The following is a 27530-nucleotide window of genomic DNA, read 5'->3' on the forward strand; positions in this document are numbered from 1 at the left end:
ATCAGCTGACCTAAGACAATGACACCGCGGTCTCATTAGAACGCCGTCATCGGTCTGAAGACAGTGTGGTTCTGCTGCATAATTCAAACAAACTGAAAGAATAAGAATTGCCTGATTAAATCCTTTAATATTCTTAATTGTTTACTTAAAGAAACAACAGATACAAATAGACTTAGAAAAAAGACAAATGTTAAAGTTGCATCTCGACTCAACTTACAACTTTCATGCCAAAAAAGGTTCAAATTTCAGTGATGAATTTCTACCGTTACTTGTTTCTTTAGTTTCGAGAACTTTAACAAAAATAAGAAAATCAGAAATTAGTGGGATTTTTTTGCAGTACAAACCTCCAGTGTTAGAAAATGTCAAATAGTGTTAACTTCTCTGCATTTGTCCTGTTGCTCTGGAATAGATACACCATAGGCTGCGTTTACACAGGCAGTCCAATTTGGGTCGTTTCTCCACTAATTGGCCTATTCACATCAAATCTGTTTCAGAGCTGATCCGATTGGTCAAAAGACCAACTAGTGAAAAAAATATCAGAATTGGGCTGCCTGTGTAAACACAGCTGACTGATAGTTACCTGAGGGAGTGGTGGGACTGCACCAGTGCCTGATGGGTACTGTAGTTTGGAATTACAGTATGGGAAGGACACTGAAGATGATATAAAACGTATGCACCACAACTTAGAACAGGGTCCATACCCTCAAAGCCTCTCAGAGCAGGAGGGCTGATATAGGATCAGTTTAGCCTTTTAGATCAGAATTAATAAGAATATATGGAAATATCCTAGATCAGCACTCCTACTGTTAGACTCTGTGGATGTGGGCCCAGATCTCTCTTAAGCTACTGAAGCAGTTGTATTGACAGTTGAGAGATTTAACAGGAGTTGTAACAGAGGTATTGAACACAGAAGCATCATGGGACACGGAGTCTATTACTAAAAATGGGGCCCTCTTAACTATTACTGTAACAATCAGCAGATTCTCATGGAACCCCCATCTCTTCAGCCTTAACACTAACTATACCTTATCAACTAACCACCCCAAAAAATACTTGTTTCCAGGATTCTATATTGAGAAATAAACAGGAGTTATTTTTCTTTTTTAACAGAGGGCAGATGCATGTGAACCTTACTAATTCAGTCTCCCACACCACTTGCCAATCCAAATGTACTATAAGGGGGCTGAGGAAGCGTGGTCTGCCTAAGTTCACACAATATAATGAAGCTGCACTCTTAAGGCTTGCATGAATCTGTCCTGGTTAAAAAAAAAACATTTAAACGCTACAATAAAATAAAATAAGAACAAAGGACATCAACAACATACGGTGAAAAGCTGGTGATGTTGTAACAGACTGGGTGTCTTCTCCAGACAAGGGATGATGATGACGTGTTGCTGCTATGTTTGCATGTTGCACTCAGGAAATACCAGTCACCTGTAATCTGACACCTGCTTTCATGCCAATCCCAGTTTGTAAAGGAAAGTCAGCACCCTCCCATTTACACTCATCGGAGTGTGTTCAAAGCAAGTGCAGGTGTGTTGGAAAGCAAATGCAGTTGCAGTGCCTGAGCTCAGGGTGGTGCTGTAGTATGCAGGGAATAGCAGCAAGAAAATAAACAACGGGGCAAAAACCTCCTTCCTGTGCAGCTCAGGACCTGGAAGCAGCGTTTAGTAACATATCGCTGGCTACTGAGATGTAGAACAGTACTGTTAGGGACGGTATTGTAAATTGCTCTGGATTAGAGCTTCTGTTAAATGACACATGTAATTGCAATTCAAAAAGATCATTTTGCTCCTGCACCATGTCAACATACACCAGGGCCTAATAAACATGCCAGAACTAACATGGAGAATATTCAACTACCCACAGTGCACCAAGACTTTAGTAGAGGAAGAGATGAGGTAGGAATGGAATTTAGTAACCAATCAAATCACCCTTGCTTAAGAGATGTGGTAGGACGGGAACTTAGTAACCAATCAAATCACCCTAGCCTAAGAGATAGGAACGGTGTAACCAATCAAACAATCACCTTAGCCGATAAGAACTTAGTAACCAATCAAACAGTCACCCTTGCAGAGGCAAACATTACTAGAGTCTACAGCTGGAGAGAATCAGTAGCTAGTGCATTTCAACTATAAAAAGGGTAGGTGGGGTTAGTCTGTTTTGACTGGAATTGGTTATTATAAGAGTCACACTGACATGGAGGGTGGTTGAGCTGTGTATAGACACCTGGAGTGATTGAGCTGTGTATAGACACTGGGAGTGATTGAGCTGTGTATAGACACCTGGAGTGATTGAGCTGTGTATAGACACCTGGAGTGGTTGAGCTGTGTATAGACACCTGGAGTGATTGAGCTGTGTAAAGACCCCGTGGGTGGTTGAGCTGTGTAAAGACCCTGTGGGTGGTTGAGCTGTGTAAAGACACCGGGGGTGATTGAGCTGTGTAAAGACCCCGTGGGTGGTTGAGCTGTGTATAGACACCGGGAGTGATTGAGCTGTGTAAAACAGAGCGGAGACAACAGAAGAAGAGAAGTTCACTCAGGAACTGGCTAGTCATAAAATGGCATGTTAATGTTAATTAGTCAGAACTTGAGGGCGTTGGAACAATGGAGTCAAATATCATGTCAAAGATAACAAAATGTTAGTAAGTAGTTAATTAGTGTGTAGTTAATGAATACAGAGCCCTTTACTGTAGTCTTAACACACAGAAACCTGCCTCAGTATTTAAAACACTGGAAGTCCCATCTCTGCTGTTGTACATAGCCCAGATGAAAATAAGTGCCGTGGTAATATTCAACAGTGACCAGAATGCATAGACTTGTAGAATCATGGAAACGCCCCATTATATTTGATTTGGAATCTGGACAACAAATATAAAAGGGGGCGGGCTCCCACAGCAGAGATAGGAAGCACAGTGAAAAAATAAACACCTTTTTCTTAGAGGTTAAAAGCAAAGTGGAAACCAGGCTGAGCCTCAAGAAACTGGTTCCCATTTGAAGTCCAGTCATTTGGTAAAACGAAGGGGAGATGTACTGTATGTTGTTACAAGAGGTGAACACGAGTAACACCACCTCAAAAAAAAAAGAACAAAAAAAAAGGACCAGAGCATGTGACAGGAAAAGGAAGTGGTTAGCTCAGAACAGGAAGTGGGCTTGTTTCTGTGTGGTGAGCTGACTAGTTGTCCGGTGGTGAGGACCCCAGTGGTCAGGAGGTGAAGGGTGGGCGTGGCCGGGGACATCCGAGGGATGTCAAAGAGCCTGGTCATAGCCTCTCCTTCTGCCCTCTCCTACTCCACAGAGAGCTGGCTCCAGACCGTCTTCCTTTCTCTCTCTCTCCACACTCCTTCCATGGTCATAACGCTCTCTCTCTTTCTTTCTCCAGATCTCTCTGTTTTATCTCTAGGTGTAATGTTTTGGTCCCCTACAGATCTGTTTTATCTATCTGAAATGGTTTGGCCCCCTCCAGATATATCCATTTTATTTCTAGGTGTAATGGTTTGGCTCCCTCCAGATCTATATGTGGTATCTCTAGGTGTAACGGTTTGGCACCCTACAGATCTATCTGTTTTATCTCTAGATGTAATGGTTTGGCCCTCTCCAGATCTATCCGTTTTATCTCTAGGTGCAATGGTTTGGTCCCATCCAGATCTATCTGTTTTATCTCTATGTGTAATGGTTTGGCCTCCTCCAGATCTGTTTTATCTCTAGGTGTAATGGTTTGGTCCCATCCAGATCTGTTTTATCTCTAGGTGTAATGGTTTGGCCCCCTCCCCGGCGTGCTGACTGCACCTGCAGGACAACAGAATAGAGGGAGGGGAACCGCAGGAGGACCGTACAGCAACCAACAGGGGGGAGGTAGAGGTCTAGTTCTGTTTCTTGGACCCCTCGTCGCCGTAACTGGAGCCTGTCTTCTTTACCTCGGTGACACCGATCAGGCGCCGGATGGCTATGGAGGCTGAAGAGGACCAAAAAGAAAAAAACAGAGATGGACCAAATCTCAAGAGGAAAAAAAAAACTCACAAAATTATAATATTTACTTACATGTAACTTTGTTGTCAGGAACTATACACATTAGTCAACATTTCAGTTACATTCATGTGTATGTTGGAGTTAGCTACTGCATAAAGCTCATTGTTATTGGATCAGGGTCCCAGGCCCAGGTAACAGTGGAGGGGAAGTGCTTGCGGCTGTTGTGTACCCTCTACTCACCTACGATGAGGAAGAGGCTGAAGCCGAGGATGAGGAGGGGGGAGCCGCTGACCACCACCCCGCAGGCGAAGTTGATAAGGGGTGAGAGCAGCAGGGCCGCCCAGAACAGGAAGTTGAGTAGCGTCCACAACCGGCGAGGAGGGGTGATGGTGGGACCCGGGAAAGTGCCCTCTTTATGGTAGTGCTCCTGCAAAGCATCCTGGAGAGAGACAATGTCAAGGTACAGTAGGTGGCTACTACCAAACCTGGTAAAACATTGTGCTGTTACTTCAAAATAAAAGTAGGTGTAACTCATCTGATATGAGTTTATATGCCTGACTTCTACAGGAAAGAAAGCGTCTCTACATTTAACACTATTCAGTTAAACCACAAGCACCAAAAGAGCCTTACCTTCTCCTGGTAGAGTTTATGAAGCCAGTTGGCACACTCCTTCTCATCTTCTGGGATCTCCTCTACAGGGAACCGCCTGCAGGCCAGAGAAGAGGAGACAGGCAGTCAACACAATGCAGGAGATAGCAGGGGGGGGTCTGCTATGGCAACAGAATGCAGGAGAATGAGCTTCTGCTATGACAACAGAATGCAGGAGAATGAGCGTCTGCTGTGGCAACAGAATGCAGGAGAATGAGCGTCTGCTGTAGCAACAGAATGCAGGAGAATGAGCGTCTGCTGTGGCAACAGAATGCAGGAGAATGAGCGTCTGCTGTAGCCACAGAATGCAGGAGAATGAGCGTCTGCTGTAGCCACAGAATGCAGGAGAATGAGCGTCTGCTATGGCAACAGAATGCAGGAGAATGAGCGTCTGCTGTGGCAACAGAATGCAGGAGAATGAGCGTCTGCTATGGCAACAGAATGCAGGAGAATGAGCGTCTGCTGTGGCAACATCTCACCACCAGGGAGCAAACTGACTCAAGGTTCAGATGGGGGTTCCTCATACAGTAAAAGTAGGACTGGGCCATAAAACAAGCATGTTTTTGCCGTTTAACCTCACACAGGGCTCATTCATGCAGGGGAGGTGTCTTGATCTGCCATCTAATAAAAAAGGCAATGAAACAGAGCCTTTGAAGGTCTCTCAATGTTGTTATTCAAATGGTTTCTATGACTGAAAAGTTTTGCTTTTACATGACGCAATTAGCCATATGCAGGGCTGAAAGAAGAAAATAAATCCCATGACTGAGAAACTCAGTTCTGTTTACTTTTTAAAAGGGACATTATACTCCAAAATTAAATGAAAATTAAATCATGCTGACACCATCTAAAATATAATTTCCACCTCTAGAAATGGGCCTCAATATGCATGTCAGTTCAGTGCACACAGCGTAACAGAGAAAATACAATATTTGAGAATACATTTATTTATCTCCAAACCAGTATTTTCATTGCAGATCCACACTGATCTCCAGAACCTCTCCAGAACCCATATGATGGAAAGACGTTGCAGTGACGGAGAACTTTAACCCCTGCAAATGTCTCTCTGTAATCTTACAGTTTAGTCTATTTTATTTAACCTTTATTGAGCTGAGCAAGTCAGTTAAGAACAAATTCTTATTTACAATGACGGCCTACACCGGCCTATGGGAGTCCCAATCATGGCCGGTTGTGATACAGCCTGGAATCGAACCAGGGTCTGTAGTGACGCCTCTAGCACTGAGATGCAGTGCCTTAGACCGCTGCGCCACTCGGGAGCCCCCCAACTCCCTGTAAGAGTTGAGGTCTCTATGTAATCTTACAGTGTAGCGGATGTTGTAACAGAAGCCTGATACTAACCCTGGTATTTAATGATGGTCTCCGGGATATGAGTCAGTCATGCTTTTCACCGTAGCTTTTCTGTGACCTCACTGCCCTCTCTCCACCCTTTCTCTCCCTCTCACTCCTCCGGTCTTCACCCATGTGTGTTGGTTAGGACAGAACATGACTACACCAGCAGCATTACCCATGTGTGTTGGTTAGGACAGAACATGACTACCCCAGCAGCATTACCCATGTGTGTTGGTTAGGACAGAACATGACTACCCCAGCAGCATTACCCATGTGTGTTGGTTAGGACAGAACATGACAACCCCAGCAGCATTACCCATGTGTGTTGGTTAGGACAGAACATGACTACCCCAGCAGCATTACCCATGTGTGTTGGTTAGGACAGAACATGACTACCCCCAGCAGCATTACCCATGTGTGTTGGTTAGGACAGAACATGACTACCCCAGCAGCACAAGACTCCAGCAGAGTTAAGCAGTCCATTGTCTCTCTCTGATAAATACCAATGTGCTTGGAACAGTGCCAACGGGGCTAACAGAGCATCATGGGCTTCCATTTGAAACAGCCCCAGTAATAATCACAGGGTCGTATCTATTGATCTGTTCCCACCTGATTCTCATATCGGCCATGTATTTCTTGCCGTTGATGATGCCCAGCAGAGTGGGGACTTGGTGGTCTTTAAAGTTCAGTGTGACGTCATACACAGCAGACACTAAAAACAGAAGATGACAGACACAAGAACAGAAAATCAGTGTGTGTGTGTGTGTGTGTAGGGTTCTCCCCAGGATGTTTTTAAAAGGTGGTGCTGCAAAGTACGGCGTTTTTGAACAGCTGTAACTGACATTTTCTGCAATCTAGAGCAAAAAAACCCAAACCTATTAGGGTATGGTGCCTGGCCTTAAATGAAAAAAATATATATATATATGTACAAGGTGGCGCGGCCAGACATCACAAGGTGGCGCGGCCAGACATCACAAGGTGGCGCGGCCAGACATCACAAGGTGGCGCGGCCAGACATCACAAGGTGGCGCGGCCAGACATCACAAGGTGGCGCGGCCAGACATCACAAGGTGGCGCGGCGCCCGTCTTCCATTCTTTGGGGAGAACCCTGGTGTGTGTGTGTGTGTGTGTGTGTGTGTGTGCGCGCTTGAATGCATGCCACACCTGTGCCCTGGAGGCATTTGAGTGCGGTGGTGAAGCCTTTGGTTCTGGGCAGCAGGTGGTATTTGAGCTTGGGCAGGCCTTTACTCTCTGCCACTTCCATACTGATCTGGTGCTTCTTCTCTGTGAAGCGAGTGCCTTCACAGTACAGCAGGAACTACAGAGAGAGAGTAAGAAAGAGAGAGCGAGATACATTGAGCTTAAAAAAAACAAACACACTAAGACAAACAAAGTTTTAAAAATACAAACAGATAGACAAGACGCAAACAACAGGTTTAGACAACACTCCCGTTAAAGGTGGCCTCCTCTCATCTCTGTCCCTATCAAACTCCCCAGCAGGGCCAGGGTGAGTTACAGATCAAGTGCATCTCCATTAAAATCTACTCTAAATAAAGTCCTCATCTTATCTCAATCTCCATGGGGGCTGTGCTTTGGCAAAGTGGGTGGGGTTATATTCTGCCTGTTTGGCCCTGTCCGGGGGTATCGTCGGACTGGGCCAGTGTCTCCCGACCCCTGCAGTCTCAGCCTCCAGTATTAATGCTGCAATAGTTTGTGTGTCGGGGGGCTAGGGTCAGTTTGGTATATCTAGAGTATGTATCCTGTCTTATCCAGTGTCCTGTGTGAATTTAAGTATGCTCTCGCTAATTTTCTCTTTCTTTCTCTCTCGGGGGACCTGAGAACCATGCCTCAGGACTACCTGACCTGATGACTCCTTGCGGTCCCCAGTCCACCTGGTCGTGCTGCTGCTCCAGTTTCAACTGTTCTGCCTGCGGCTATGGAACCCTGATCTGTTCACCGGACATGCTACCTGTCCCAGACCTGCTGTTTTCAACTCTCTAGAGACAGCAGGTTCTGTAGAGATACTCTGAATGATCGGCTATGAAAAGCCAACTGACATTTACTCCTGAGGTTGCACCCTCTACAACCACTGTGATTATTATCATCTGACCCTGCTGGTCATCTAGGCCATGTTCTGTTATAATCTCCACCTGGCACAGCCAGAAGAGGACTGGCCACCACCCATAGTCTGGTTCCTCTCTAGGTTTCTTCCTTTCTAGGGAGTTTTTCCTAGCCTCCGTGCTTTTACACCTGCATTGCTTGCCATTTGGGGTTTTAGGCTGGGTTTCTGTACAGCACTTTGTGACATCAGCTGATGTAAGGGCTTTATAAATACATTTTAATTTAGAGTGGGCACAGCATTAACAGACCCAAGGTCTTCCATTTGGGCACAGCATTAACAGACCCAAGGTCTTCCATTTGGGCACAGCATTAACAGACCCAAAGACTCCATTTGGGCACAGCATTAACAGACCCAAGGTCTTCCATTTGGGCACAGCATTAACAGACCCAAGGACTCCATTTGGGCACAGCATTAACAGACCAGACGTCCTCATTCAGACAGACAGTCACTGTGTCCCATTTCAAAGAAACAGTAAACACTCAACATGTCAGAGCTGACCTGTCCCCGTGTCAGAGCTGACCTGTCCCCGTGTCAGAGCTGACCTGTCCCCGTGTCAGAGCTGACCTGTCCCCGTGTCAGAGCTGACCTGTCCCCGTGTCAGAGCTGACCTGTTCCCGTGTCAGAGCTGACCTGTCCCCGTGTCAGAGCTGACCTGTTCCCGTGTCAGAGCTGACCTGTCCCCGTGTCAGAGCTGACCTGTCCCCGTGTCAGAGTCGAGTTGGTGGGGGGTTTTCGAGGGGTCACTAAAAATCAGATCAGACCACTTAATTAGCCCTCTGGTAGACGTGGAATCTTGCAGCCCGAGCGACAGCACGTGTCTAAACCTCTCTAAAGAGGGCCTTTAGGAAGAAGGCCAGAATCACACTGACCTATATTCCGGTGGTGTCTCGGCCAGTTGAATAGCACCAGAGATACAGTAACCAGACCTGATCGGGATAAGACTGAACTCCTGGACCTAGTCCAATGACTTGTTATAACAGACTGAAGCTAGGTGCTCAAGGATAAATCCTGTGTGTAGATTCACTGCCATCTGGGCCTAATGTACAATGTATTTTCAGTGTTTCAAATGGCTGTTAACTTCTTCGAAATAGGGGGCGCTCTTTTAATTTTTGGATGAAAAACGTTCCCGTTTTAAACAAGATATTTTGTCACGAAAAGATGCTCGACTAGGCATATAATTGACAGCTTTGGAAAGAAAACACTCTGACGTTTCCAAAACTGCAAAGATATTGTCTGTGAGTGCCACAGAACTGATGTTACAGGCGAAACCCAGATAAAAAAATCAATCAGGAAGTGCCGCATTTTTTTAAACCGCCTCATTTCAATGACTTCTTATATGGCTGTGGAGGAGCTAGGAGTCAGCTTACGGTTTCCACGTTTTCCCCAAGGTGTCTGCAGCATTGTGACGTATTTGTAGGCATATCATTGGAAGATTGACCATAAGAGACTACATCTACCAGGTGGTCGCTTGGTGTCCTCCGTCGCAATTATTGCGTGATCTCCAGCTGCAGTATTTTTCCGTTTGCCTTTGATGAGAAACCGACTGCCAGGAATGATTTTTCATCGAATAGAATTGTGAAAAACACCTTGAGGATTGATTCTAAACAACGTTTGCCATGTTTCTCTCGATATTATGGAGCTAATTTGGAAAAACGTTTGGCGTTGTGTTGACTGCATTTTTGTTTTTTTTTCTTAGCCAAACGTGATGAACAAAACGGAGCTATTTCTCTTACACAAATAATATTTTTGGAAAAAATGAACATTTGCAATCTAACTGAGAGTCTCGCCATTGAAAACATCCGAAGTTCTTCAAAGGTAAATGATTTTATTTGAATGCTTTTCTTGTTTTTGTGAAAATGTTGCCTGCTGAATGCTAGGCTTAATGCTATGCTAGGCTATCAATACAGTGTAGCTTTGGTTAAAGCATATTTTGAAAATCTGAGATGACAGTGTTGTTAACAAAAGGCTAAGCTTGTGTTTCAATATATTTACTTCATTTAATTTGCGATTTTCATGAATAGGAAACGTTGCGTTATGGTAATGAGCTTGATTACGCTCCCGGATACGGGATTGCTCGACGCTAGAGGTTAAGAGCCGCCTGAATGACAAGAATTTGAACAATCTTGGCCAGGATAGAGAAATGTAGCCCTATGACTAATGAGCTTGAGTAATCTGGGCCAGGATAGAGAAATGTAGCCCTATGACTAAGGAGCCTGAGTAATCTGGGCCAGGATAGAGAAATGTAGCCCTATGACTAAGGAGCCTGAGTAATCTGGGCCAGGATAGAGAAATGTAGCCCTATGACTAAGGAGCCTGAGTAATCTGGGCCAGGATAGAGAAATGTAGCCCCTATGACTAAGGAGCCTGAGTAATCTGGGCCAGGATAGAGAAATGTGGCCCTATAACGAAGGAGTTATACTCACCCACATAAACTCAGGGTAGTCTCTGAGTCTTTCTAGCCCTCTGAACACGGTCTCTCTGTCCTCCTCCCACTTTCTCTTACAGAACACGATCTCCAGGAAATACCAGGTCCAGCCAATCAGAGGCACCTTCAGCAGCTCGTGTTTGGCCAGCACCTTGGAACTCTGGGTAAACAAAGATGGATCATCAGGTCAGAAAAAAAGGGAGAGATGTGAAGAACGCCAGTCCACCTCAATGGTCTACAGTGGCTCCCTCAGCTACTGTCCTGTTTATCTGCACTGAAAACAAGGGACAAGTCAACAGGACAGGCCAATAGTGTGACAGAGAATTGGAGCGAGCCAGTGAGGGTTGGAGATCATTACTGACCCCTAGGACTCCGTATCGCTCACAGATAGTCCAGCCGCACAGGAAGTCAATCTCATAGTTGTGGTTGAGGATGATGATGACGTGTTCCTTGCCGAACTTGTCCACCGTGGCCTGATCTGTGTAGAGGGTGCACTGTGTTCCCGACCACCACTCCAGCAGCATCACCAGCTCTGTACAGGACAACAGGGTCACATCTATTCACAGCTCTCTGGTCAACTTTACCCCACCAAGATCCTTGTTGGATCGAAAGATTGTCCATAAAAAAAGGTGCTAGTTGGAAGGTTATTCAGTATGAACTCTGTCACCACTAAATCTACTCTGTCAACATCAGGCCACAACTTGCTTTCTATTACACAGTCTCATACAAACAACTCCAAGGCCACAAATATAAATTATTGCCTCTACTAGTCAACTGAGTCACAGTTGTCAATATCACAAGATCCATTCTGTTACAAGTTCTCCCTTTGAGGTGTGACAAATAGACTTCATATTATACACACAACGCATTACATACTAACGAGGTCACACCAGGATCTCACAAATACCTAGACAAACACACTCCCACAAACACAAACCCACAAACACACCAGGATCTCACAAATACCTAGTCAAACACACACCCACACACAAACACCAGGATCTCACAAATACCTAGTCAAACGCACGCACGCACGCCCACACACAAACACATCAGGATCTTACACAGACACGGGACAATTGCAGCGTGGTGACTCACGGCTCCAGAGGGAGTAGGAGAGCCTGGTGTTGATCCTGCGGTACAGCTGCTTGTCGATGGGCCACAGGACGCACGTCAACAACTGGATGAAGTTGATGAGGAGGCCGCTCACCACGAACACAAAACCCAGGAGGAGCTGCAGAACAAACTGGGTCTTCAGGTAAGCTACCAGGCCCATGGCTGCTGCTACTACTGAGGAGCACTCCTCTCCTCTGCACACTATGACAACCTGGGGGAGGGGAGAGGAGAGGGTGGGTGCAGGAGGAAGGAGAGAGGCAGGGAGGAGAAGGTAGGTAAGATAAAAGGTGTCATGGAGAAAGAAAGACATTAAAAAAGAACAGAAGAGGAGAAATTGGTCAAAAAAGAAACAAAGCCCAGGTTGCTACATTAGATGTGTTTGTAAATGCAGAAATGAAGCCCAGGTTGCTACATTAGATGTGGTTGTAAATACAGAAATGAAGCCCAGGTTGCTACATTAGATGTGTTTGTAAATGCAGAAATGAAGCCCAGGTTGCTACATTGGATGTGTTTGTAAATGCAGAAATGAAGCCCAGGTTGCTAGATGTGGTTGCTCAGAGAGAAGATTAAAGAAATCCATTTCAAAAAGGGAGGATGTGTGTGGTTGGTTCTGAGAGTGATTTGAGAAGACATCAACGTTTCTTTCATTCTTACCAAGCAAGGTGGGTTCTCTTTTATAAGTCCCTCTCGCACGGCCCTTCAGTCAGTATTACAGATCTGAGACAGAGAGTGTCAGAGGTTAATATAAGGACAGGAGACAGAAAAAGTCTACTGTAAACCATACAGTACGGTTGCACAACAGGAAGAGGTAACCAGGAAGCTGGTGTAGCCAACCTCATTACCAACCAGAATCTACTGAACTGGAAGCTATCAGAGACCAGAGGGGAAACATACAGTTTCTCACTAAATCTTTCTGGCAGAGAATGTGCTATATTGTGTGTGTGTGTGTGTGTGCGTGCGTGTGTGTCACAGAAGAGTATAAGTATAGGTCCATCACAAACTGAAGTGACAGTGTTTGACAGACAAGGAGGATTACATTTTGTGTCACAGCAAATGCATGCGTTTCGGTGTGTGTGTGTGTGTGTGTGTGTGAGTACAGTGACTATCAGTCTTTGTGATTTAGACCAACGCTCACTCAAACAAAGCACTGAGTCACAACATCACACAGTCAACCGTGACCTCCCGTGCAGGCTAGCCTGGTCCCGGATCAGTTTGTACTCCCCTGTCATTGCCAAGACAATTCCATTATGCAGCTGAAATCAGAAACAGATCAGTCTTCATGCACTGAAGACAGGATCAACCCTGAATACCAAGAGCTTTCTCTGCACACTCCACCTCTCCTTTTCATTCTATTACATTCCTCTATTCGACTAACTCCTTAACTCCTACTCATCCTCCCCTTCATCCCTCTAATCTCACATTCATCTCTTCACTTGTCTCTCATCTTTTCCCTTCTGTTCTCTGAGGTGTTTAAGCTCTGGTTTGGGTTATAAGACCAGACAATGCCTGGAGGCTGCATGCTCTCATCTCATAGGGGATACAATGTGGCGTAAAGGTGTGTATCAGTGAGTATATCAGTATATCTCTGAGAGGGAAAAGTATTTTGTTCCCTCACAGGACAGGACAACCATGTCGTCTCCATTTCTCAGGGACGAAAAACACCAGCTAGCCAGAGAGGGAGGAAGAGAGACAGAGATTGTGTGCAAGTGTGATGATATGCATGTCTGTTCGTGTGTAGAATCATTTGAACGAGTGGCAGAAATAGCAGACAGTCATTCCACCTCAAAAAGCACCAGAAAGGGGACTTGGACACCCACCATCTCAGACTGTTCTGTTAGAAACAGAAAATATAAAACATTCCTGCAACATTAATCTGTTTAAATATAATTAGATCTCTGAGAAATTAATCTGGCTGCACCCAAATTGGTCATTATATATGATAGGATTCATAAAATAAAACGTATATATATATAGTACCTTGCTAGTGCTGCGTAGTCTAGCTCTCCTCTTCCCTGAGAGATATCATTATCACCTTCAGCTCCTGGCTTCAGCTAAATCAGACTTCTAAATACAGAAATTATTTCAGAACCATCTGAGATGGTGGGTTTGTCATGGCCTGCTGAAATGACATGGAACGACCCCAGAGTCTCTAGATCACAAACACGGTTCCTTCCTCAGTACAAACAGGTTCTAAGAATCGGTTGTCTTCTCACAGCTCTGAGAAGGTTGCAGGTTGTCTTCTCACAGCTCTGAGAAGGTCGCAGGTTGTCTTCTCACAGCTCTGAGAAGGTCGCAGGTTGTCTTCTCACAGCTCTGAGAAGGTCGCAGGTTGTCTTCTCACAGCTCTGAGAAGGTCGCAGGTTGTCTTCTCACAGCTCTGAGAAGGTCGCAGGTTGTCTTCTCACAGCTCTGAGAAGGTCGCAGGTTGTCTTCTCACAGCTCTGAGAAGGTCGCAGGTTGTCTTCTCACAGCTCTGAGAAGGTCGCAGGTTGTCTTCTCACAGCTCTGAGAAGGTTGCAGGTCTACTTGCTGTATTGAACCACCGGCTCCCGGGTGGGCGGAGCGGTTTAAGGCACTGCATCTCTGTAGACACCCTGGTTCGATGCCGGGCTGTATCACAACCGGCTGTGATCTGGAGTCCCATAGGGCGGCGCACAATTGGCCCAGCGTCACCCGGGTTAGGGGAGGGTTTGGCCGGGGTAGGCCGTCATTGTAAAATAAGAAGTTGTTCTTAACGGACTTGCCTAGTTAAATAAAGGTTAAACAAACAAACAAAAAACATCACTGACCGAGTGTGAAGCTCCATGTTGAGGTTTGTCCACTACGCAGCAGGCCATGGTGCTATTTGGCCTGTAAACAAATTCAAACAACCAGGGAACTCAAGGCTAATTTTTGTGTGGCTTACAAAGGTCTGGGAGGGAACTTAAGTGTTACCCTCACAATTGGCTTAGCTTAGATCACAGGGATAGGCCTAGATACCGTTGAATGTACAATAGAATGTCTGTCATTCTAGTAGATCAGGAGGGGACTACTAACAGGTGAATAATGGCACCGGAGGAGATGGCTGCCGTTTTACGGTTTCCTAACCAATTGTGCTATTGTGTGTGTTTTTTTGCATTATTTGTAACTTATATTGTACATAATGTTTCTGCCACCATCTCTTATGACCGAAAAGAGGTTCTAGATATCAGGACAGCGACTACTCACCTCGTAATGGACAACGTTTTTTTTTTCTTTAACGAGGCAGACAAAGGATTTCCTTCAGACACCCGACAAGGCCCAAATCCCAGAGATTCGTAGGAGAAAGAGACAGAGATATCGGAGACGTAGGTCAGGGTGCCCTTTTCTGACAGAAAGTGGGTCATCTGCCACTACCATCAGTCCTATTAGAGTACACCACAATCAAAATAGACTAACTACGATCACAAATATACAACCAACGGGACATTAATAAAAACTGTAATATTTTATTTTTCACCAAGTCGTGGCTGAATAACGACATTAATAACATACAGCTTGTGGGGTTTACGCTGCATCGGCAAGGTAGAACAAGGGGTGGTGGTCTGTGTATATTTGTAAACAACAGGTAGTGCACGAAGTCTAATAGTAAGGAAGTCTCAAGGTTTTGCTTGCCTGAGGGAGAACACACTATTTACCAAGAGTTTATCTTTATCCAGACGAGCTAAATTACTTCTATGCTCACGTCGTGGCAAGTAACACTGAGACATGCATGAGAGAATCAGCTGTTCCGGACGACTGTGTGAATACGCTCTCCACAGCCGATGTAAGACATTTAAACAAGTCAACATTCACAGGGCCGCAGGGTCAGACAGATTACCAGGACGTGTGCTCCGACCAACTGGCAAGTGTCTTCACTGACATTTTCAACCTCTCCCTGTCTGAGACTGTAATACCAACATGTTTCAAGTAGACCACCATAGACCCTGTGCCCAAAGACACTAAGGTAACCTGCCTAAATGAATACCGGTCCGTAGCACTCACGTATGTAGCCTGAAGTGCTTTGAGGCTGGTCATGGCTCAATCAACACCATTATCCCAGAAACCCTAGACCCACTCCAATTTGCATGCAGCCCCAACAGATGATGCAATCTCTATTGCACTCCACACTGCCCTTTCCCACCTGGGCAAAAGGAACACCTATGTGAGAATGCTATTCATTGACTACAGCTCAGCATTCAACAAGTGCCCTTACAGGTCACCCCCAGGTGGTAAGGGTAGGTAACAACACATTCGCCACGCTGTTCCTCAACAGGGGGGACCCTCAGGCGTGCGTGCTCAGTCCCCTCCTGTACTCCCTGTTCACCCATGACTGCACAGCCAGGCACGACTTCAACACCATCATTAAGTTTACAGATGACACAACAGTGGTAGGCCTACAGGAAGGTCAGAGACCTGGCCGTGTGGTGCCAGGACAACAACCTCTCCCTCAATGTGATCAAGATAAAGAAGATGATTGTGGACTACAGGAACAGGAGGACCAAGCACGCCCGTCTCATCAACGGGGCTGTAGTGGAGCAGGTTGAGAGCTTCAAGAACCTTTGTGTCCACATCACCAACAAACTAACATGGTCCAAGCACACCAAGACAGTCGTGAAGAGGGCACGACAAAGCCTATGAGCCTAGGAGACTGAAAAGATTTGGCATGGGTCCTCAGATCCTGACTAGTTGCATCACTGCCTGGTATGGCAACTGCTCGGCCTCAGACCGGAAGGCACTACAGAGGGTAGTGCGTACGGCCCAGTACATCACTGGGGCCAAGCTTCCTGCAATTCAGGACCTCTATACCAGGCGGTGTCAGAGGAAGGCCCTAAAAAATTGTCAGACTCCAGCCACCCGTCATAGACTACCGCACGGCAAGCGGTACCGGAGCGCCAAGTCTAGGTCTAAAAGGCTTAACAGCTTCTACCCCCAAGCCATAATACTCCTAAACAGCTAATCAAAGGGCTACCCAGACCCCTCTTTTACGCTGCTGCTAGTGTTTATTATCTATGCATAGTCACTTTAACTCTACCTACATGTACATATTACCTCAATTACCTTGACTAACCGGTGCACATTGACTCTGTACCGATACCCCTTGTATATAGCTGGCTATTGTTATTTTACTGCTGCTCTTTAATTATTTGTTACCTTGATTTTCTACTTAACACTTATTTTTCTTAAAACTTCTTAAAAGCATTGTTGGTTAAGGGCTTGTATTGTTGGTTAAGGACTTGTATTGTTGGTTAAGGGATGGTAAGTAAGCATTTCACTGTAAGGTCTACACCGGTTGTATTCGGCGCATGTGACAAATAACTAACATTTGATTTAGTGTGTCTGCTCTACCCAGAAGTGTCTGCTCGTTATTTAAACCATGGCAATTAAATAACCCAACAGTAAATAGGGGTTCTAGTAAAAAAATACTCCTTAGTGAGCAGCTCACATAGGCTACGGAGTGACTAGTCCACATACTCAATAGTGGATTGGCTTCTTCACTGATAGGATTCCTAAATACTTTCAATTCCTCATAATGAATTAATAGTAGGCTACATTCACATCAGTAGCCAGCTGGCCCTTTGCACTAGGAGGAATCTTGGTACTGGTTCCCCCTCTTCAGACACGAGGTAGCCGAGCCAACTCCTTAGCTGACTACACCCGACAGCTGCTGAGTAGGGCCGGGCCCATGGCAGTACCGCAGTATTCCTTAGCATCGTGTCAAGGAAACAAGACACATAGTATATTTAACTCCTTTAGGGAAACAGCCCTGACATTGTTGTCATCCAGAGTCAACATTTATTCATTTTCCAGGCTATAGAACAAAATATGTTTACATATAACAGGGGCTTAAAGAACCAAAAAAAAGAGTTGCTTTATGTTTTCGTTTTTGCCGTGGGAAAAAAACATTGCGATACTGGTATCGTCACAGCCTATCTGAAGATCCCGTCTCGCTCTGGCTGGCCAGACACCATCTGGAACAAACAGAGTTACGACCATGACCCCAGAGGAAGGGAGAGTGGTGGGATACTGTTACAGAGACAGACTATTCTCTCACACAGTCTGAAATGATCCCTTAGCCCCAATCCTGAGACACTTCTAAACCATGTGCTATAGATAATGTATTCAGAAAGCATGCACACCCATTGACTTTTTCCACATTCTGTGGGGTTACAAAGTTGGTTAGGACTTCATGACTACAACAGGTGACCTTAGTGAAATGACCCTCTCCATCTTCAGAGGATGCAGCTTTCAATGACTTGACCTCTCATGATGTATTGCTTTGTTTTTATGATGCTCGAGGCACTTTGAGATTCTATGAAAAGCTCTATATAAAAATCATGTTAATGCCATATTGGTTAGGACTACCCCCACCCAATCATCTCAGATATAGGCCTACAGGAAGGGTCGAGCCCAGTGGTGTCCAAACATTAGGACTGTGTGTATGTGTGTGGGCCAAATTGGAATCTCAGTGGTAAGGCCCAGATGGTCCAGGCAGATCTAGGGGTGGATTTTGGGCATCTGTGAGAAACCAGTGGGATAAAGAAAGCACGTGGTTGGGAATAGACACAAGACTGGGACCAGGTAGCCAAACAAGTCAATTCCTAGCCACTTTGAGAGAGACATAATTTGGGAGGGAATCTCCCCACGTCCCACCAGGTGAAAAATAAAAAGGCATTGAAATTCAGTAATAAAAATCACCTACATTTAGGGCATTAACCAGAGAGTATCAGAATGAGAGCTGCCTGTGTATCCTTGTAGTCAAAGCTTCCAACTGAGACCAAAGGACAAGGCTTTGTGCTTTGAGGTAAGAGAAAGTAAAGAGCACATTCTCTCTCTCACACACAGAGTTCAGGTGTGCCCACTGGATCAATTTATTTTCCAACTCACTGCAATAAATATTGGAATAAAATGCTTCCGGGGTGCATTTGTGCACTTACAGTGAGAAAAAAATTAAATAATAATAATTGGATCACCTGAAAGAATCCACCCCCTTTGACATCCTCAAAAGGGCCATATTATCACATAGTTGCCATGGTAACAGACCCCGGTGTAACACACTAGGGTTATGGGTATTATATGTGATCTTTCTGCATCTTTAGCTTCCAGTTTCTCTTTCCCTCTCTCCATCAGTCTGTCTTTCGAGTCAACCAGGGCTGAAAGGGAACAATGTAACACACCTTGTTCCAGGATCATCTGCAGGACCAGGGTTGGTTATCACTGCCTCAGGACTACCCTCAAAGCATCACATAGTAGGTCATCTCTATGGGACGCAATACCAGTGGGATCCAACTCAAGTAAACAGCCAGCCTGAGCTCGGGCTCCACCCCAGCCTTATCTATTCAAATAAAAAAAATTGGTTTCAATTTTTGCCCGATTTTCGTTTAATTTACCCCGCACTCCGTTTTTTTCCTCTCCCAGGTTTCTGTTTTTCCCCCCGGTTTTCTGGTTTCCGCTCTACAAAAAAAATGCTCTCCAAAACAATACCACATCAGGACACCATTTTTGAAATGTTGACCAATGTAAAAAATTTAGATTTTTGGGTATAGTTACCCTTTAATTCAACTGTGCCAGAGATAGGCTGGTCTGGATAGCAATATTTATGTAGCACTCATGTGATTGCAGAGCAAAACAAATGACCACTGGTTTTATGCAAATAATCATGACTCCGTTCTGCCAGGTAGGCATAGGCTTTTGGGAAACATTTCCATCTACCAGAAGACTGTTTATGACATTAGCATCATCGCTAACGGCTACACAACGTGGTAGACACACACACCCACACCTCTTCAGAAAGTTGCAGGAAAATACAGATCACTGATGCATTTTGTTCATGTCTTCAACACATTTAGTTCAATACATTTTACTTCAATTTAACTTCAATAAATCAGAAATTAAATAAAGTAATAGATTAACTTGGGAAAATGTATGTATTTTCTAATACATTTAGTTGATTTCCTACTAAGCTATTCAAAGTAAAGGAGGCTCATCATATAGTCCGACTAAGCAGAGAGAGCAGAGCAACCCCTTGGGTTGAACATACAGTACCCGTGTCAAATTATGATTCACACAAGCAGGAGGCGAGAGACAGAAAGCCTGTCAAAGTACCACTGATGTGATGCACACCTCAATAGGTGGTTCAGTTATCCTCATGACATGGGACAAGTGGGGAGATGGGCACTGTCAGACAAACGCCTTGGCCCACTCCTTGAGGCTTGCTGTTGTGTCCAAAAACACAAATTTTGCTCAAAACATTTATCTACCCTAACACTTTTATTTTAACTAGGCAAGTCAGATAAGAACAAATTCTTACTTATAATGACGGTCTACCGGGGAACAGTGGGTTAACTGCCTTGTTCAGGGGCAGAACGACAGATTTTTACCTCGTCAGCTCTGGGGTACGATTTAGCAACCTTCCGGTTACTGGCCCAATGCTCTAACCACTAGGCTACCTGCCGCCATGAAAGCTGAAATACGTAACTTTTTGGGCGACCCGATCAAATTCACATAGAAATGTAAGTGATAGATCAGTCACTCATTGAAGGAAAGTCTAAGAAGTGGTAAGTCTGTTCTGTGCTCTATATCTGTTTCCCGTTCTTAAAATGTATTTTTTGCGTCTTTTACTTTCAGATGTGTACACCAGCTTCAAAACAGCTGAAAATACAACATTTTTGGTTATGGAAAATATATTTCACAGCGGGTAAGATGCTGCAATGATTTTCTACACTATAGTTGCTTGTTTGGTCAAAAACTGAAAATAGCCGAACTATTAAAATGCTAGCAACCGGGAAATGGCAGAGCGATTTCACCATAGTGCACATTACTGTAGTCATTAGTGAGATATTGTTTTAAAAACAAGAAAAGTTCAGAAATAGCTGGAGTGTGTCTTTACCTTTATTGTCCATAACTGTTGGTTACGAGACGATAGGATTATTGTGCCCGCCCTGTGTTTGTGTGCCTACGTCTTAGAGCGCAGTGAACAGGCTAGCTGTCTATCTTGGCTCTCCCTTTCAGTGTGCTTTCTAATTCACCACAAGGACATGCTTCGTAAACAACGGGTGTAGACTAACAGTGAAATACTTACTTGCAGAGGAAAATAATGAGAAATAATAGAAAAATAATAACAAGGAATAAATACACAATGAGTAAAGATAACTTGGCTATATACAGGGGGTATCAGTAGAGTCAATGTGCAGGGGTACGAGGTAATTGAGGTAGATATGTACAGAATGTGTCTGTTCTTTTGCCCATCTTATTTTTTGTATTTTTACTAGACACTTTGAGGTATGGATTTTTCTTTGCAACTCTGCCTAGAAGGCCAGCATCCCAGAGTCACCTCTTCACTGTTGATGTTGAGACTGGTGTTTTGCGGGTACTATTTAATGAAGCTGACAGTTGAGAACTTGTGAGGAGTCTGTTTCTCAAACTAGACACTAATGTACTTGTCCTCTTGCTCAGTTGTGCACCGGGGCCTCCCACTCCTCTTTCTATTCTGGTTAGAACCCGTTTGTGCTGTTCTGTGAAGGGAGTAGGATACAGCATTGTACGAGATCTTCAGTTTCTTGGCAATTTCTCGCATGGAATAGCCTCCATTTCTAAAAACAAGAATAGACTGACGAGTTTCAGAAGAAAGTTCTTTGCTTCTGGCCATTTTGAGCTTGTAATCAAAACCACAAATGCTGATGCTCCAGATACTCAACTAGTCTAAAGAAGGCCAGTTTTATTGCTTCTTTAAATCAGAATTTTTCAGCTGTGCTAACATAATTGCAAAAGGGTTTTCTAATGATAAATTAGCCTTTTAAAATGATAAGCTTGGATTAGCTAACACAACGTGTCATTGGAACACAGGCGTGATGGTTTCTGATAATGGGCCTCTGTACGCCCATGTAGATATTCCATTAAATTATGATTATTTTTTAAATCTGCCGTTTCCATCTACAATAATCATTTACAACATTAACGATGTCTACACTGTACTTCTGATCAATTTGATGTTATTTTAAAATGGACAAAAAAGTGTGTTTTTCTTTCAAAAACAAGGACATTTCAAAGTGATCCCATTCCTTTGAACGGTAGTGTGGGTAGGGAAAAAGTGACTAGGCAACAGGATAGATAATAAGCAGAACCATCAGCGTATGTGATGAGTCAAAAGTGGGGCAATGCAAATGGTTAACTATTTAACTAAATAGCTACCCGGACTATTTAGCAGTCTTATTCCTTGGGGGTAGAAGCTGTTCAGGGTCCTGTTGGTTCTAGACTTGAGAGGGAAGAGGTGTTGTCATGCCTTCTTCACAAATGTGTTGGTGTGTGTGGACCATGTTAATTCCTTAGTGATGTGGACCCAGAGGAACTTCAAGCTCTCGACCTGCTCCACTACAGTCAATGTGGATATGAGCGTGCTCGTCCCTCCATTTCCTGTAGTCCACAATCAGCTCCTTTGTCTTGCTGACATTAAGGGAGAGGTTGTTGTCCTGGCACCACTGCCAGGTCACTGATCTCCTCCTTACAGGCTGTCTCATCGTCAGTGATTATGTCCCCGTTGTGTAGTCAGCAAACAATGGTGGTGTTGGAGTTGTGCGCGATCACGTAGTCGTGTGTGAACAGAGAGTACAGGAGGGGATTAAGAACACACCCCTGAGGGGGGGTCAGTAAGTCCAGGATCCAGTGGCAGAGGGAGGTGTTCTGTCCCAGGGACCTGAGCTCAGTGATGAGCTTGGAGTTGCCTTGGTCTACCCCCAGTCACCATTCATTCACTTCTCAAGGGTAATGGGATTAAGCCTGGTCTTACTATCCCCCTCCAAGTCCTTCTCCGTAGGTCCGGCCACCTCTCCTGCAATGACAACGCTAAAGTGGAAACGTTCGACTAATTAAACATTCCCTCAATGTTACTTTACTCCGTGCCAAGTCCTTTTCAGTGCTACCATGACATGTTCAGCGTGTAACACACCCTGCAATCCCAGAAATATAGCCTGAAGGTTGTAGCTTCAGTCAAAGGAGAAGTGTACACAAAATCCAGAAACTACCAAGTGATTCCATACATTGAAACTAGTTCCGTGGAGTTTGCACTCTGACCCTTGCTGGATGCAAGCGTCGCTCTGCTCCGTTGCCAGTGAACTCATGATTCAGAAATCTGTTAAGTGTGGACAAATTAGTTGTTTTATTGAAAGCGTAAAGCCAAATGAGGTACTTTTGTCAAAAGTACTATCAGTTTTGTGTCAGGAAATTCCACCTAAACCTTTCCACCTAAAACATTTGAGTATTTTTTAATCGTTGTTTTATTTCCGACTGCCATATGTGCCCCTGTGGTGGAGACTGCTGTGTCAAAAAACGTCACGATGTGCCCGTAGATGATGCTTGAAGTTTTTTGGGGGTGAGAAGGTGCATATGAACAAGATATGTAATCTAAAATTATGGGGGCAGAAAATCGAAGGTTGCTAAGATAACGCTGTTGCTACTGTACAGCTGTTGCTACTAATAATAATAAAACAAAAACATACATGATCAACAAAAAAACATTGTTGTACAACAAATGTTACTAATAGGCTAGCCCATTAATGGACTAAAGGAGTCTAACACTAGTCCTTATTGTCCAAGGACCTTATGTGTTCTGTTTAGAGGTGAATTGGCTCTGGATGCCAAAACACCAAATGCTCCATCTAAACATGAATCGATTCTGGTTCTAGAAACATAAAACCCTCTCCTTTCGTATCACATCAAAATAATTTCACAAGTGCAAAATAGACATTTTTCAGTGACGACACGTTTGTGGCGTCCGTCTTCTGTTTACACAGGTGTTCGGAGTCACAGATAGTGGACTACCTGTGCTATTTAGCTGTCTGCCGTCTGTTTTCCTTAAACATGTTGGCACATTTATCAGAACATTTTACCATAAGTATGTAGTTTAACAAGTGATTTATTTTGCTCTTCACTCAGTCGCTTAGTAGCCTAGCCTACTCCCAACCAAAAGCCTGTGATTGTAGGTAACTCCAAAAGCCCTTGAAGGTTGTGAGAAATGAACACGAGAATCAAATGCTTTCGAAAATAGAAATTAATAGTAATTCTATCGGTATTAAGATAAGACCCTTCCATCAAAGTGAGAGGGTAGGAATGAAATGAAACATCCACCAAAAAAAGCATCAGCTTGGGCTCCGAATATCACTTTTTGATATGACAGCGATTCCACACGTTCCTGTGACAATTATATGGGAAAATATTATTTTAATTTTATTCTGTTATATTCTCACTATAAAATAAATGTGTGTTGACTGATTGGGGTAGGTGTGTCTTGTCTATTCAACAAAATAACTTAATGTGGATGTACCATAATTTAACTCAAAATACGCTAGGCCTGTTTTAAAATGGGGTCGTGTCCACCGGTTCCCCACAAGGTTGTGTGCCCTCTCCTCTACTGTACATACTAATGACTGGCGTAGCAAACATGGCGGAGCATGGCCTGTGGTAGATGACTGTGTCATGGGAGAGCATGGCCTGTGGTAGATGACTGTATCATGGGGGAGCATGGCCTGTGGTAGATGACTGTGTCATGGGGGAGCATGGCCTGTGGTAGATGACTGTGTCATGGGAGAGCATGGCCTGTGGTAGATGACTGTGTCATGGGGGAGCATGGCCTGTGGCAGATGACTGTGTCATGGGAGAGCATGGCCTGTGGTAGATGACTGTGTCATGGGGGAGCATGGCCTGTGGTAGATGACTGTGTCATGGTGTGAGAACTGCCTCCTCCAAATGAATGTCTCCAAAACTAAAGACATGGCCAATTACTTTAGAAGGCAGCCACTGAACCCCACACCCACTGTGGTTATGGGAAATGGCATTGAGCTGGTCAGTACCTACAAGTGCCTGGGAACAGTGTTGGACAACGTATTGACGTTTGAGGAGAACACAGATGCCACCTGTAAGGGACAGCAGCGGCTTTCTTTTTAAAAGATGAACTCGTCTTATGTCAGTAAGACAATGATGGCACTCTGTTACAGGAGTTTCATTGAATCCGTATTGATGTTCTCGATGGTGGCCTGGCAATCTTAATGTTTGCGACAGAAATAGGTTGGACGGTGTGGTTAAGGTGGCCGGCCAGGTCATCGGGTTGCAACAGGCACAGCTCTCATTCAGAAAGCAAGTGGTGAGGAGAGCTGACAGTATCCTAGACTGTCCTGGTCCCCCTCTCCGAGACCATTTTGCACTCTTCCCCTCGGGTCATCGGTTTAGACTTCCCAGAGTCAAGAGCAACAGATACAGGAACACATTTATCCCACAGGCCATACATTTTCTGAATTGTACATGAAATGCATATTTATTGCTGCAATTTTGCAGACTGATTAATCCTTTTTTTAATCGATCTCATTGTTTCATGTTGTGTATATCGGTTGTATAGTTGTCACCCAATTGGGACAATTACGTAAGATAACAGAAGATGGTGCTGACAGAGAGGGCTACCTCGCTTCTTCTAGTCCTTAGGAAAATGTTTTTTAACAAGCATTTCGCTACACTTGTAATAACATCTGCTAACCATGTGTATGTGACCAATAAAAATTATTAATTTAAACTTAAGTGCCTTGCTCAAGGGCAGAACGGATGATTTTCCCACCTTGCTAACTAACTGAATTGTTTGAAATTAACATTTAAATCTCAATAAAAACGAAAATACATTTTATTAGTCTTAATGTTTATTTAACATTTATTTAACTAGGCAAGTCAGTTATGAACAAATTATTATATGTAATGATGGCCTACCTTCTTAGCAACCTAACAAACAACAAATGAATAATGTATTTATTTTTGATGGTGTATATTACATGGATTTACTAAAATAAAACACTCACCCACATCTGCACAACACTATTACCACTCAGCAGCACCTGCATTCTGGAATGGGTGGTACAAAAATGTGTATGCGGGCAAGAACGGGGTAAAAATGGGCCTATTTGAAAGGGTGTCGTAAACAATGCCCACATTTCTTTTAAAGCAAAATACCATAAATCCTATGTGAAAACAGTATGAGAGTCACGATCAAGGGCTAAAACTACCAATAAAACTAAGTACCTTTAATATTTACATACTTACGAATATATCCATGCACATGGTGATGTTTCTAATAGTTAAAACAAACAGAATGTTCTTAGTTACACATTTCAAAAAAGTGCTTTCTTAAATTCACTCAAGGAGATTCCTTTTACTGGTGCAATAGCATAAAGGGGATTTTTACACCGTTCAGAACCGCAAAGGCACGCAGGAGAGTTTGCACTAAAGTAACCCCGAGGTGGTACGACAACGTACGCATGCCAAGTCAGCGCTACTGACACAGAAGAACACATGCCGTGTCACCGGAACCCAGAGAGTGTATCAGGAATTGCATATTATTTTAACACGAAGATGTTTGTGATATTCAGTTTGCGAATTCTTCATCAATACACTTCGCACATAACAACCTTAGCTGCATTGAAACTCACTAGCTAGACGATTGGTCAGCAAACGTAACTACAAACATCAAATCATGATGCATGAGGAGACCAATCTAGTTAGCTAGTTATACGTCTAGGAAACTAATACGAGATTGTATTGCTGTAGCATGGAAGGTATACAACTTCACAATACATGTTTTTATTCTAACTATATAGCGTTAGCTAGCTACCCAACAGCAAGACAACGCTAGCTAACGTTAATTTTAACCCTTGCTGTAATACGGGGTGAAACGCTAGCTAAAGTTGACGTTACCTGATTTCGCCGTGGGTTGGATCTCCGGATTTGTTTCAGTTTTGCAGATGCTAGGATTTTCACTAGTGCTTGCCACCTTGATTTCTATATAAATTATTCTCAGTAGCTAGCTAATTCACTCAGGATGGTTGCTATTGTTTAGTCGTTGAAGCTCCAGTAGTGTGTGATTGCGGGCCGCAATTCGGGGCGTTCAAGCATGTGGGCATTCCTGCATATGCAGGAACGCCCCCCCCTCGAGCATCCCATTGGTTCTTTCATGAACGCCCCCCACCTCGATCATCCGATTGGTTCCTGCATGAACATCCTCCTCGAGCATCCCATTGGTTCCTGCATGAACCAATGGGAGTGCAAGTGTAGCAAAATGCTTGTGCTTCTAGTTCCGACAATGCAGTAATAACCAACGAGTAATCTAACCTAACAATTTCACAACAACTACCTTATACACACAAGTGTAAAGGGATGAAGAATGTGTACATAAAGATATATGAATGAGGGATGGTACAGAACGGCATAGACTAGATGCAGTATTTGGTATCGAGTACAGTATATACATATGAGATGAGTAATGTAGGGTATGTAAACATATAACATTGCCATTGTTTAAAGTGGCTAGTGATACATGTATTACATAAAGATGGCAAGATGCAGTAGGTGGTATAGAGTACAGTATATACATATGAGATGAGTAATGTAGGGTATGTAAACATTATATTAAGTGGCATTGTTTAAAGTGGCTAGTGATACATATTTACATTTTTCCATTATTAAAATGGCTAGAGTTGAGTCAGTATGTTGGCAGCAGCCACTCAATGTTAGTGGTGGCTGTTTAACAGTCTGATGGCCTTGAGATAGAAGCTGTTTTTCAGTCTCTCGGTCCCTGCTTTGATGCACCTGTACTGACATCGCCTTCTGGATGATAGCGGGGTGAACAGGCAGTGGCTCGGGTGGTTGTTGTCCTTGATGATCTTTATGGCCTTCCTGTGACATCGGGTGGTGTAGGTGTCCTGGAGGGCAGGTAGGTCATGCGTTGTGCAGACCTCACTACCCTCTGGAAAGACTTACGGTTGTGGGCGGAGCAGTTGCCGTACCAGGCGGTGATACAGCCCGACAGGATGCTCTCGATTGTGCACCTGTAAAAGTTTGTGAGTGCTTTTGGTGACAAGCCGAATTTCTTCAGCCT

General features: G+C 44.1%; 1 protein-coding gene across 3 annotated transcripts; it reads right to left on the reverse strand.

Moving 5' to 3' along the window:
- Positions 1-26566, reverse strand: LOC139380934 (1-acyl-sn-glycerol-3-phosphate acyltransferase gamma-like). Of its 3 annotated transcripts, XM_071124103.1 has the most exons (11): positions 26351-26518; positions 14416-14476; positions 12281-12343; positions 11609-11837; positions 10873-11042; positions 10509-10670; positions 7128-7281; positions 6573-6675; positions 4599-4674; positions 4209-4407; positions 1-3954 (listed from the first exon to the last, which is right to left on the reverse strand). In XM_071124103.1, exons 4-11 carry the CDS (start codon positions 11784-11786, stop codon positions 3863-3865), a joined length of 1134 nt encoding a protein of 377 aa, XP_070980204.1. In that variant the 5' UTR covers positions 11787-11837; positions 12281-12343; positions 14416-14476; positions 26351-26518; the 3' UTR covers positions 1-3862. The 3 variants fall into 3 exon arrangements, with proteins under 3 accessions (XP_070980204.1, XP_070980203.1, XP_070980206.1); XM_071124102.1 differs by lacking the exon at positions 14416-14476 and having other exon boundaries at positions 26351-26566; XM_071124105.1 differs by lacking the exons at positions 12281-12343; positions 14416-14476.
- Between the last annotated feature and the right edge of the window lie 964 nt (positions 26567-27530).

The sequence above is a fragment of the Oncorhynchus clarkii genome, chromosome 22 (assembly GCF_045791955.1).
Source record: "Oncorhynchus clarkii lewisi isolate Uvic-CL-2024 chromosome 22, UVic_Ocla_1.0, whole genome shotgun sequence".
Lineage (NCBI taxonomy): Eukaryota > Metazoa > Chordata > Actinopteri > Salmoniformes > Salmonidae > Oncorhynchus > Oncorhynchus clarkii.

Excerpts from the sequence above, each read along its gene's own strand:
- LOC139380934 (XM_071124102.1), bottom strand. The coding sequence starts at position 11,786 with ATGGGCCTGGTAGCTTACCTGAAGACCCAGTTTGTTCTGCAGCTCCTC. Across the intron at positions 4,408-4,598 it reads ATAAACTCTACCAGGAGAAG|GATGCTTTGCAGGAGCACTA; the intron begins GTAAGGCTCTTT and ends GTCTCTCTCCAG. Across the intron at positions 3,955-4,208 it reads CAGCCTCTTCCTCATCGTAG|CCTCCATAGCCATCCGGCGC; the intron begins GTGAGTAGAGGG and ends GGTCCTCTTCAG.